Below are 12,622 nucleotides of genomic sequence, written 5' to 3' on the forward strand. Positions count from 1 at the left end.
AGAAGCACAGGTGACAGCCTGGACTTGTGATTGGCATCTGAGGTGGGGCCAGTCTGGTGGGACTGAGCCCTTAACCTGGGAGGTCTGACACTAACTGCAGGTAGACAGTGTCAGAACTGAATTGATTGGTGTGGGGAAAATGCCCACACAGTTAGTGGCCAGAGTATTCTGAGTATGAAAAAGTGTTTTGTTTTTCCTTTCACTTCATTTCAAGAGAGGGGCTAACATAAAAAAGCCCCCCTCACATTGATTACATGATTTATAGTCCTCATCTATATTTATATTTGTGTTATTTATGAATGTCTTTTCTCTCTGGCCAGATTCTGGTGTTTGAGGTCAGGAGCCAATTTTTCTTATTTATATTGTATTCTCATATTACCCATATGTGCATGATAAATAGTTTTTGAATGAATGAACCATACTCTTTCACTAATTGAGTATGACATTATCTAAGGAAAGGATGACCATAGAATCCTGCACTGCCCGATCTGGATGCCTTCTTAATATCAGAACCAACTTCTTTTCTTTGATCTTAGAGCCAGGTGTCATTTTGAAAAATCTAGTCTATTTCCTTAATGTGGAACCATAGAACTAGAATTGTAACAAATAGAATTTGCTATTCCATGATGCTTTACAATATACAATTAAAAAAATCACAACTACCACTGTCTTTTCTTTGACAATCAGAGGTACTTGGGAAGGAAAGAGGAAATCATATTTGGTGAGTGGTTACTGTCAGGCACTTGCTACTTAGTCTGCAAAACTTTTTTCAGTTTAATCTCTCAGTCATTTAATCCATGTTTTATCTTGATTTTAGAAATGAAGAGATTTGTTCTGAGAAGTTAGATCACTTGGCCAAAAGGTGAATCTATTGGGATATCACAATTCAGGCCATTTGGCTTCAAAGACTTGTGCTTTTTTTTCTTTGAACTCTCTTCTGCTTCCAGTATGGTGGCCACGTCTCCTTTTACCTCTGTTGTCCACATGGCTTTATAGGGCTTGTCTGTCTTCAATACTGTATCTTCTGTATAATGTGCAACATGTGACATGCCAGAAGTCTACTTAGTAGCATGGGTTAAACTTCTGAGATATGTAAGAATTCTAAACTATAAAATTGCTAAGCAGTCCCCTGATAGATTGCAGAGGCCAAGGGCAGGCCACAGCAAAATGGGCCCTTTGGTATGAAGATAATTTTGAGTTAAAAGCAATCAAAACCCAGCAGATTCAGGAAAAGCTCTTTATCTCCCACACAACTGCCTAAAAAGAATTTAGTTAGGGGGCCTGCTCCCGGAAGAGAGCTGTCACCACAGATGACTACATTACACCTTGAGCTAGGTACAGTAGATAGGGAGGAAGCCAGCAAGGCCTGTTTGATCCAAGTCCTCCATGTTCTGTTGTTTCTGAGTGGCCCAGCAAACACTTGTTTACCAAACATTTATTCTTTCTCATTCTTCCTAAAGGTTACATTCCTTCCCTTTGAGGTCCCAGACCCATACCCCCTTCTCCTCAGTGTTCAACATGACAGAGATGCCTTATTTTGCCTGTGTTTGTGATTTCATGTCTGTGTGGATTTCCTGTAACTACAATTTTAAATTTGATCTTCTGTTCATCTTATGTCCACCTGATCCTTAATCCAGCTAGAAGGACCTTGAATGGCAGAGGAAATTTCTTCCTCCCTGACAAGATCATTCCCAGTACTTTGGACCAGGGGTTGTTGGGTTGTGTAGGAGATGAAAACTTTTTCTTCTCTCCTCTTAGATTTCAGTGCCTGGAGCCTTGCAAATCAAACTGACAAAAGGCAGATTAACAAAAGAAAAAAATAGATTATGTTACGTACTTATATACATGGGAGTTCCCCAAAAAATGTAAAATAAGACATTTAGAATGTGGGGGGTTTATACTATCTTAACAAAGGACACTATAGTGTGGGGACAAAGGAAAGGAGGTTTGGGACTTCTGGGGGTGGGAGTAAGTTGTGGGAAGGTAACTAGGAAATGTAGGATAAATATGGTATTTTTAGTGTGGTTTCTCATGCCGACAAGAGCCTTCTCAGGCCATAAGAGTAGCTCTGGAGCAGTTCTCTTCCTTGTGTATGAGAGAAAGACACCTGCTTCTAGACCAGAAGGGGAGGGCAGAGAGCTCATTGCTTTCAGCTCAAAGCAATCCTTTCAGCGAAAGGGCATGTTTTGGGGTGGCTGGCATACTGTGCCCTTCTTTAGTTTTCTGCTTTCATCTTCTTGGCCAACAGTTTACCCCACAATATTATCCTCTGTACTTTTGTTTGCTTTTGCCTTGATATATTTTAGTTTCAAATTTCTGACCAATATAAGCTAACATTTTGCCTTATTAGATTCTGAGTTTCTTTAGTGAATTCATACTAGTAAGAACATTGTATCATTAAAAAAATCCATATAAAGCCCAGAGCACTGTTGAGCAGCCCCATGGCATCGGTACACTCCCCAGATCTCTGATGTTCCATCTCAGGACTAAAGAACTTTCCAGGGAAGGCCAAGATCCCTATCTTTTTTCCCCAGAGTTCACTTATTCTGCGCCCTGTAGACAACATTACTTTAACTTGAGATGAGCACAGAACAATTCAAATAGAAGAGGAGGAAATGGAGGCGTAGGGACCATAGCGAAATGGTACACTTCCCTACCTATGTGCTTATTTACATAATTGTGTTTTTATAACACTTCCTGTACTTTTCTGTAAGCTGATGCTGCCCTAATTATAGATTTTCAAGAGAACACTTCATTGTACCCCAAATTATATAGTGCTTTAAAAAGGTACCTTCTTACTGGTTTACCAAATACCTCATAAATGCGTAATTACGTAAAACTGTTCAGGATACAGAATAGAAACAGCCTGTACTGTTCACAGATGTTGGTATTGTTACATAATTGAGCACAAGGCTTTCAAAGATCTATAATATTTTTCTTGTATGAAAAAGAAAGAAATGACTCATTATAGTCATAATGTGTCACAGAGACTCCTGATCAAACAGAATGCGTGTGTTCTGTTTTGTGAGTTCTGTACAGAACATTGTCAATGGACTTGCCTTTGTGGATGGGAAAGTGCCACTTATTCCAGCAAATTACCTTTGTGGCATATGTACTTGCTTGTTAGACAGCTTGCGGGCACCTGGGTGAGGCAGAGGCTGGGCACACCTGCCCACTGCGTCCCCACAGCGCCGGGCACCAGGGAAGTTCCCCCATTCACTGACTCGCTCTTTCAGAAACCCGTTGAGGACCCGCAGCCAGCGCTGTCCTGCAAACTGGGAGCGGGCTGGCTTCCTGTATGGTAGCTCTGTGGCTTTTCCTTCAGTTTTGGCTCTATCTTGAGACACCAGTGATTCAAATTGCAACGAAGGTAACTCCGTGGAACACAGCTGAGGAAATAGGATTGGTTAAGTGCCGGGTTTAATGTTTAAGTTGCAATTTAATTTTCAGTGCTATGGTGACAAAAGATGCGTTGCTGATCTTAGGATATTAGAATTGGAAGGACTCGTGTTTCTGAGGAAAAAACAAAATTGGAAAAACAAATTAGGTTAGATTTTTACATGATTGACAGATGTCCCCATGTTTTTCTCTTCCGAGGAAATTGCCTTTTGGGAATGAGCCGGAGAAACACACGAACTTACTCATTCCTTCAAAGGCTTTGATATCACCCTTAAGATAAGTTCTTTTCTCTAAGGATACTTGGTCTTTTTTAGCAAGAATTTGAAAGATGCGGTGCAGAAGTGGGCTTCACGTATTTTTCTTGTTTTGCTTTGTTGGAATTCACCTCCCACCTCTCCTTTTGTGACTGTTGCCTCAAAAACTGTCCTTCATGAGATCGTTGCGCCACTGTGGCTCCTTGTGGCACATTGATTGGTCCAGCAAAAGCCTGGAGTTTGAGAACCAACTTAGCAGCGAGAGAATAAAACCTGGAGCATAGGTTGATTCATAACCGTAAGTGGGCCAGTGTTGAAAGTGGCGTATTATGTCACTGCCACATATTGACATTATCAATTATGTGTCATTAAACAGCTCACCTCACTGAATGATTTACTTTGTGTGTAACTGCCTTTTTCAATTAAAGGGAGCAAACGCTGGGGAACGGGGTCACAGTATCAGAAACCATATATTTTCTCCTGTTAACACCAGCCTCGCAGCCTCGCAAGCGAGGGGTGTGTTGGTGTTTTGCTTCAGGCTGTACTGCTCTAGTTTAAATGGTCCAAACAAGTGATTAATGATTGGGGGCAGGCCCTTACACTGCTTTCCAGATCTCTTCTTCAGCGTACTTCCATTTATGTCACCTAGCCACACGCTTGGGAGGTGTTACTTCAGCACAGATCACACTATTTTGTCGGCATTGGTTTCCATTTTGGGGACCCTTGATGTTGCTCTATATACATGTACCTGTTCTCTGTGTATGTGTGTATTTACTGAAGAATTATATTAAGCGTACTGTAATGCATATATACTCACGTGTTATTTATTTATTAGCACAATGACCTAAACCTTAAACTCTTTGACATGGCGTTTGCAATGCAGGTGTTCCTGATATATAAAGACTATATGGTCCAGTGAAAGGTGGGCTTGCCCCCACCAAAGCAGCTCTGGATTTTTTTCTCCAGGTTTCAGTGGTGATAATTCGATCCAGACGATGCAGTTTCTTGGGACGTTCTTTTATTGTCTTACAAGTCGATGTGGTATTTGGATTTCGCAAGGCTAAACCATACACGGTGTTTCTCAAACGTGCGTTTCTCAAAAGTGCGTTTGTGAGAATCAGATATGTTAACTGTTACTCTGAAGTTGAGAATTTGAACTATTAGTCGACCCACTATATTTGCTCTCTGTGTAAAAGTTTGTTATAACAGTGCTAATTACTAAGCAGCTGGATTTGTGAAAAAGTGCACAGCAGTAATTTGCACCTGACTGTTGCTTTGCTAGGAAAAGAATTGTGATCACATACATGGGGTGCATGCGCTTGATCTATAAACTTCCAAAGAGCATGTTTATCTGTGGACCTTCAACAGTTTGACTTTTTGAGTATAGCATTTGGTTTCTGTATGTGTACTTCTGAGACACTCGTTTTTACCCTAATAGGAGCTGTTGAGCACTGATAGGACATTTTACAAAGAGAAGGGTAGCATTTTACAACAAGACTGAAGCTTTTAAATGACTACGTGCTTCTGTTTATTATGTTTTGCTAGTTTTAGGGGGCCAGACAAGAAACAAGATTTCCTTTCTAATTCCTTATTCTCATACAAAATCATGAACTGGCCTAGTCAGATGTCAGTAAAATCATTGTTTCAGTGGCAGATCAGAATGGGCCTGTCCCATTGGACTCACATCCTGAATAATTCTTTCTACGCAAATGGAGTAGATAACACACCACACCGAAACCAGCGGATTTTTGTGTTTGGTTTTGGTCTATTAAGAACAACTCCAGGTCAGGTCTTGGGAAAGAATTTATTTTTGCCCTGTGGATGCGTCGGAAACATCTGCTTCAGGTAGTTGACAGGTGTTCCTTATTAACCCATGAGCCAAAGACCCAGATAGGGAGTTCTCACTATTTGAAAACTGCACATTCCTTGTGTTTGTAAGTGTATATTCAGATTAATTCCACATACCTCTTATTTGGATTGCTGACAGACAGGAACTTCGAAAAGAAACGGGTGCTTTTAAAGAGGAATGTGAAAAATGAAATTTGCTTTCTTAGTACAAGAGTTTTTCTGTACTTTTAAGAACTGGTGCTCTTGGGCAGAAAGGAAAGGTTTCAAAGGAACCTCATCTCCATATGGTTTTACTCGATAATCCTTTATCCAACATCTTCAGCTCTCATTCCTTTGCTTTCTTGCCTGTGGCTACATTTCTATCTCGGCATCAATTAGCACAGTGATTTATACAACAAGCAAGCAGTTTAGAGGTAATGGTACACAATTAACATCTCATTCCACCATAAAGGGTATGCTAAATACCCCAGTCATTGCTTTCTCTGCCTGGAATTGAAATAAGTGTTTGTCCTAATTCATATGCTATCTGATGTGAAGTGGGCCGGCTTTGTACTGCACTACACCATTAATCTAATTATAGCTAGCTGCAAATGAAGTGCTGTCTGAGCACGGAGAGTGAAGAAAATAGCCTTTTGTCATTTAGCCTGACTCTGCGAAGCAAGATCACACTTTACGGGGCAATACTGCGAACTGGAAATCTCCATAATATTGCTGCCTGTTGCATCTTTTCTAATTGCCACAGCATTGTAAACACAACCGGGCGCTGATATAAATAGAGCTGTAGATATGCTGTCATGTGGGTTGTCGGAGAAAGTCCTCCGAGTGCTGTTGGATTAAATGATGCGTCCTGATTGACAGCTACCTCGAGACTGTGCGGATGGAGTTGTCACAGCATTATGCTGAGGGGCTGCTCCGGTGGTTGCAGCTGTACCGACTCGGGGACAGCCGCCTGTTCGGTTCACCTTCTTGGCCCGGGGTGTGTGTTGTGGGGCATGGGGGGGGGGGGGCGGTGGCAGAGCTGGTGGAGGGGGGGGAGCTCTCCCAGAGAAGGGCAGCCACAGGCTCTGATCCTCTCTGTTTGGGGTATTGTTTCTTGCAGATTTTTTCTTGCAGATTCTTGCAGGGTCGGTTTGGTTTGGCTGGGCCCGATGCTGCTGTATTTTGCACGGCATTGACCCCTTGCTGTGGTTTTCCTCCAGTGTTCATAGTGATCCCACAAAGAACTCAGGAATGGGGAAAACAAAAAACAAAACAAAAACCGTTGAATTAAGACTCCAATGTATATTTAGTGAGGCTTTTTTTTTTCTAGTTTTCTGAAACTCCAGTGTTTTTAAAGATGTCTTTTTTTTTTTTTTTTTTTTTTTGCAGCTAGTCATTTCTGACACTTTAAGAACACTGACACTTGCTCTCCAGCTCAGAGTTAGGAAAGTAGATTTTTAGGGGCATGTTGGAGTGTTAGCTCTCACTGCCACACCGTGGAAATGAAAAGGCAGTTTAATGTTGGAGACCCTTGGGACCAGAAGGTGAAAACTTGGAAGAGGAGAACCTTATATCTGAAGAAATGCATCTGCTCCCTTACTTAGTGAGGGTTGATATACGGTATATGGCCGGTGCTTCAGGATGTTTTGGGAACTGATGTAACATAATTCCCAGCAAAGTGCACCATTTACCCTTGACTGAGATGGCCCACGGTTGCCGTATGAAAACACGAGCAGTTCATCAACTGCACATGTCCTGATCGTTTTGGAAGAATAGCACAGGAGTGGAAACCAGAGGTGGGCTACTTTAAGGTGAAATCACAACTGAGACAGTATGCAAAGCAGCTTGGAAGCATTCATCCTGCAGGGAGCCCATAGGCCTCCAAGGCCTGCAGGTGCGAGCACTCGGGGTGTGTGACTTGGTGAAGTCGCTGGTAAATCTCAGGGCAGTACAGAGAGGCGCACGGATTTAAACTCCCTAAGGAGGCGCAGACACCAGCGGCAAGGCATTTTGTGTGACCATCTAGCGCAGTGTAGCCGTAGCAAGGGCTGCTTTACGCGGTGGTGTGCGTGTGCGTGTGCTGTGTGTGCGCCTGGCACGGGTGGGCTTGCCCATCTGCAGGATGTTTCTGTTAACCAACCTGACCAAAAAGCATGTACCCCCCCCCAAACCGTGACCACGCATGGCTTCTCCCCCAACTACCATGGCTCTCTGCCCCCACCTTTTCCCCCTTCGTTAGGTTCCATGCTGAGAGCCGTATGTTCATTGCAAAAACAATTCCATTGTGTTCCTTTTAAGCGTCCATCTCTTGTAGTTTTCTTCCTGACCCTTTATGTCTGGTGTGATTCCCTTCTCTTTCTTTCTTGTTGAACTTTTTGGGAGAAATTTTGTTAGACATGGTTTTACATTACAGACACCATAAAATTCATTCGCTTAGAGCCTCTGGCTGGGGTCATTAGAGAACACCTCCCATGAATGTTCCCTCCCATCACTGTCCTTCCTACACGGGTTGAGCTGACCAGGCCACCCCCCGGAGAGCACCTGTTCTCAGCGTTAAGTTCCTCCATGCGGAGCTTGATAATTTGTGGTTTATGAGCACCTCCCTAAAACCACAGTGAGGTTCCATCTACCGAAGAACCCAGAACGAATCCAGTTCAGGCCCCACAGATGTTTCTTGTGACCTTGCAGGGTGAGAACCTTCTGGGTTCTTCTAGGATTGTACTTCTCCAGCCTATCAAGTAACCTTTAAAATCTTGGACTCCCACCCCCAGAACCTCAAGTTTGTGGTTTATCTGCTTGAAAACAGTAACAACAACAACAACAACTTAAAAGCACAACTCTCTGGGGAGGTTTCACAGAACACTTTAGGAATATTTTAATGCCTAGCGTAAAAAACCAAACTCTTTGTGCGTCATAGGGCATTTTCCTGAATTCTTTTAGCTCGTTGGCTGGCTCTGCCTGAGCCCCGTAAGAATCAGAGAAACCAATAAATAGCAGTTTTGATCAGAAGCTTTGAAAGCCGTAGTGTACACTCTTAAACGACTTCTTTTCTGGGGGCAGCAAAAAGCTTTTATGGCTCTCACCAGGCACTTCATTCTGATGGGCCCATATGCTGCACCCGCTTAGATCCCATCCCGCCAGTGCGCCCCGCGTCCGATGCACGGCCGAGCCAAGACGTTGTTTTAAGAGGCGTGTTTGTGTGGGCACGCTGAAGGGGTCAGGACACATCAAAGGTAATCTTAAAAAGAGAACCTCTTGCTGCCTCCTCTCTTTATATTCAGAAAGGTCGTTTCTTAGCCAACTATTTGCAAGGAGGCCTCTCCTGAGGCATTTACCCCGTTGTTATTTTTTACTTGTGATTACAATAAGTCGCTTATCCCCCAAACAGATTTAAGAACAATAAACAAATACAAGAGGAAAAGGAACATCTCATCAATAACAAAGACTGCATCTAAAGGCGCTGAGTTTTGTGACTCTTTTACATCTCTTTCCAAGCAAAGCAGGAGTCCTACAGAGAAAGGAATTCAAAAGATATGAAAATTATAAAAATAGTAAAAGGATCCAGTTTTAGTCAGGATCTTGTAATTTCTGGGGAGAAATGGAGCTCGGTACGATCTCAGCTCTTTATTTACATTAAGGCTTGTTTGTGATATAGCTAAAATTAGGTTTTAAGCCTGTCCACTGTGGTGAAATGTGATAAATCATATTGTTCACAGTGCAGAAAGAGCCTTTCCCTGAATTTAGACTTCACATTTTGTAGTCAAATGGTACAAAAAACAAGGGGAAAAAACTAGATCTGTGTGCTACACTGAACCTGGACAGCTGGGCCCAGTGCTGACCAGTCACGTGTTGGGAGCCGGGGAGGGCGCTGCCAGCTAGAAAAGTGACTTTGCTGTGGACTCTCCTGCTCCTAGGGGTGTTGGGTTTTCTTTTCTAAGGCAGACAGAGCACAGCTACGAAAACCATGCAATTTGGTACAATTATGTTATCCCTTCTTTCTCCGTCCACCCCCCTACCCCCCCCCCCCACCATGGTCTAATGAAAGACTTTGAGGTACAATTCATCGCTGATAAGTAGTCCCTCTGCCTGGAATGTTTATTAGACTGACAGCACAATGCACTCTCCTTGCCACTTAGGACTCAGATGAATTTTAATAGGAGCAAAAAGCTTTTATTTGCACTGTAATTTCACTTAAGGATCATATCCTTCAGAAACTGGCAGACACTTGTATGTCTTGATTGCAAAACACACACTCAGGAGTAAAGAAACATGCAAAAGATGTTATTATTCAACCTGTCACAGTGGCAAATCTGAGCGGAACTTAGGCCATCGGTGCTCCTCCTGGGGGTCTCCCTTGCCCTTTTAGAACAAGTCCCACAAAGAGCACCCAGAAGGAATTCCGCCATGCCTGTACAGAACTAGAGGGGGAGTTCTATTTTGCCTTTGCATCCCTGCCATCATGATGCCCACAGGCGGCTTTGAGTTACAGCATCTTTTTTCGAACAAAATGGAGCTGCCTCCATGTTGTATCTCTCTTACCCAAGGGAGATGCAATTTGGAAGGAATTCAGAAATCTTCAGGTGCTGGTTTCAGCCTCACTGAGTAACCCCTCCTCAAACCAGCTGAGTTTGTTTCTTTTTGGGTAGACCAAACTGTGGCTCTTCTATTTGTTCATAGAGATCCAGGATATTTTCCCCTGCCAGGCAGAAACTCTATTAGAAATGTTCTGTTTGACTGAACTCCCCTTAACCTGCCCGATTGTTTGAGAACCATATACAAAAGGTTCCATTAAAAATACTTGCTTGTGCATAATGTTTCTCTTAATGGCTTAAAGTCTGATATTATTGTCTCTCTGTGTAGAAGATAGTCCTTCTATTTCATTTTTATCTACCCTAAGCGTCTTGGTACCTTGGAAAGACTACGCCATGTTGTGCCCAAAAAGAAGAGCTAACTTTTTCTGTAGTGAATATAACATACTGTGCCTCTAGAAAGAGATTGAATTTTAAATATTATTTTGCCCCAAACGAACACTGAAACCCTTTGTCTTAACTTGGTGGCGCGGCCGCTCTGGCGGGGAGCAGGAGCCTGAGACAGCGATCTGCTGCCATCTGCTGGCGGGTGCCCGCAGAGTCACCCCTCTCCCTCCTGCAGATCCAGCCAGCTCATAGAATCCGTGTTAATTGGGATAAGTTTGTAAGCAGTGAAGGGAATATAAGGAAAAATCCTCACTGTTTTCTTTACAAAGTTTTGAGATGTTTGTCTTACAGGGTGACTGCTATTTCTCACTAATTAATTACTGGAGTTGTTCTCGTTTCAAGAAATTTCTTAAATAACCAGCTCACAACATGTGCCAGAAACAAAATGACTATATTTTGTTTCTCTGTACAATAATTAAAAATCATTGAATTCAAAGATGTGATCATTTAAATTTCAGAGCTAAAAATCTGATTCTGAAAGAATGCTACCTTTGAGGAAAAGTTCATTTAGACTCACTTACGTTTTTTTACCCCCTTAAGTACAAGGTGCATATATTAACCAAACTGGCTGCAGAACTGAACAAATTTATGCTGGAAAAAGCAGCTGAGGACACAAGCAGTATTCTGTGCTCCCCGATGCCTGGCGTGGTGGTGACCGTCTCTGTCAAGCCTGGAGACATGGTAAGGACCGAGCCTGTCTGTGGGATGAGGCGGACTGAAGCGCGATCACATTCCGTGCAGCTCTTTCTTGACTCCTGCCACCCCCACAAAACCGCTAAATAGCTTTTGCACATTCTCTGTCCAACTGCTTCACATTTGAATTGGGTTAGTAACAGTATCCCTGAGTGTCTCCCCTACCAAAGACCTGGGACTGGAATAGAAATAAGGCCAGAGTCATTCTGTTAATTGGCAAACGCAGTATTTTGGAAGTAGTTTATTTAACATTTCTATTTGCTTTCTAGTTCTCTGTGCTTTAAGTATCCTTGAAGAACTGACACCAAGCGATAGTCCTTTGATGGGGAACTCTCTATGATTTCTGGGGCTAAGGAAAGCTAATTCCATAAACTGTGCGGTACAGAGCACTTCCGTAACTTGATACATATAATTCAGGATCACAGTTTGAAGCTTTTCATCTCGACCTTGTGACATTAAGGCACAAATCAAAGCTATCTTAGTATTTCCTCACATGTTCAGAATCACCATAACATGTTATGGACAGATTGGTAGGATGCATTTTCATAGAGCATGGAGAGAGAGCTCTATTGATTCGCAGCAAAAATTTGTAAAAAGAAAACAAAGATGCAACCAGATTTCTAGGGGACAGTTAAATACTAGCATTTTTATTTATGTGCTGGAAAATCATGGCCCAACATGATAGTCTTTAATGGATGGTATGGTGGTGACTCCATTGTGTGTCTCAGTGAAATCACAGGAGTTTACATACTTTCCCGTAAAGAGTGCATTAAAACTTCCTCTGTATTTCTTTATTAATATACTTAGTAAAATCACATGGAGAAAAACTCATGTAGCTTGCATTGGCCTCTAGAGAAATATTTATAATAAAAGAATATTAAGAAAAAATGATCAGGGAAAAAAAGAAAACGATCAGCTTGTTCTTTAAATGATTAGCCCTGAAACTGATAAGTGAAGTCAGAAAACTGACTTAGCAGTTGCTCTTGCCTGATGATATAGAAACAGAACTCTACCCACTCTTCTAGAAAGGCATAGGAGAGGCTCAGTAGCTATGAATTGTTATATTTACTTTAAAGACTTTGACATTCCTGGAAGAAAGCCTTCATTAAGACTGTCTTATTAAGGATTTAGGAGAAGTGATACATAAAATTACATTTATATGTTGAATATGGGGAGGGGTTTGCCTCGTTGGTCTTCATTCTAAAGGGTTAGGGTCCTAAGATGATAGCTCATTGGCCTTGACATGAAGAATGCTTACACCAAGACGTCGAATCGCTAAGTTGTACACCTGAAACTAATGTAATCTTGTGTGTCAAATATACTATTTGAATTTTGTAAAAATGCCTCCACTCACTCACTGCATTATGAGAGCAGTCAGTGGAATCTTCCAGCAACTAGACGTGCAGGTTGGTAAACAGTGTGGTGGGTTCTTTCTTTTTTTCCGTTTTTCATCTTAAGCCTTTTCTAGAAGCT

General features: G+C 42.2%; 1 protein-coding gene across 4 annotated transcripts in view; it reads left to right on the forward strand.

The window, feature by feature from the left end:
* PCCA (propionyl-CoA carboxylase subunit alpha) overlaps window positions 1–12,622 on the forward strand; it is a 414,072-nt gene that overhangs the window by 388,883 nt on the left and 12,567 nt on the right. For 3 of the 4 annotated variants that reach the window (XM_047081502.1, XM_047081510.1, XM_047081519.1), the window contains one exon: window positions 10,997–11,137. The exons of the other annotated variant lie outside the window; for it this stretch is intronic. In XM_047081502.1, the coding sequence (XP_046937458.1) occupies window positions 10,997–11,137 (141 nt within the window). The remainder of the gene's footprint in view (window positions 1–10,996; window positions 11,138–12,622) is intronic. 4 annotated transcript variants of the gene reach the window in all.

Source organism: Lynx rufus, unplaced genomic scaffold (genome assembly GCF_022079265.1).
Source record: "Lynx rufus isolate CCGP_SWC_20201006 ecotype Redwood Valley unplaced genomic scaffold, mLynRuf1.p SCAF_1, whole genome shotgun sequence".
Taxonomy (NCBI): domain Eukaryota; kingdom Metazoa; phylum Chordata; class Mammalia; order Carnivora; family Felidae; genus Lynx; species Lynx rufus.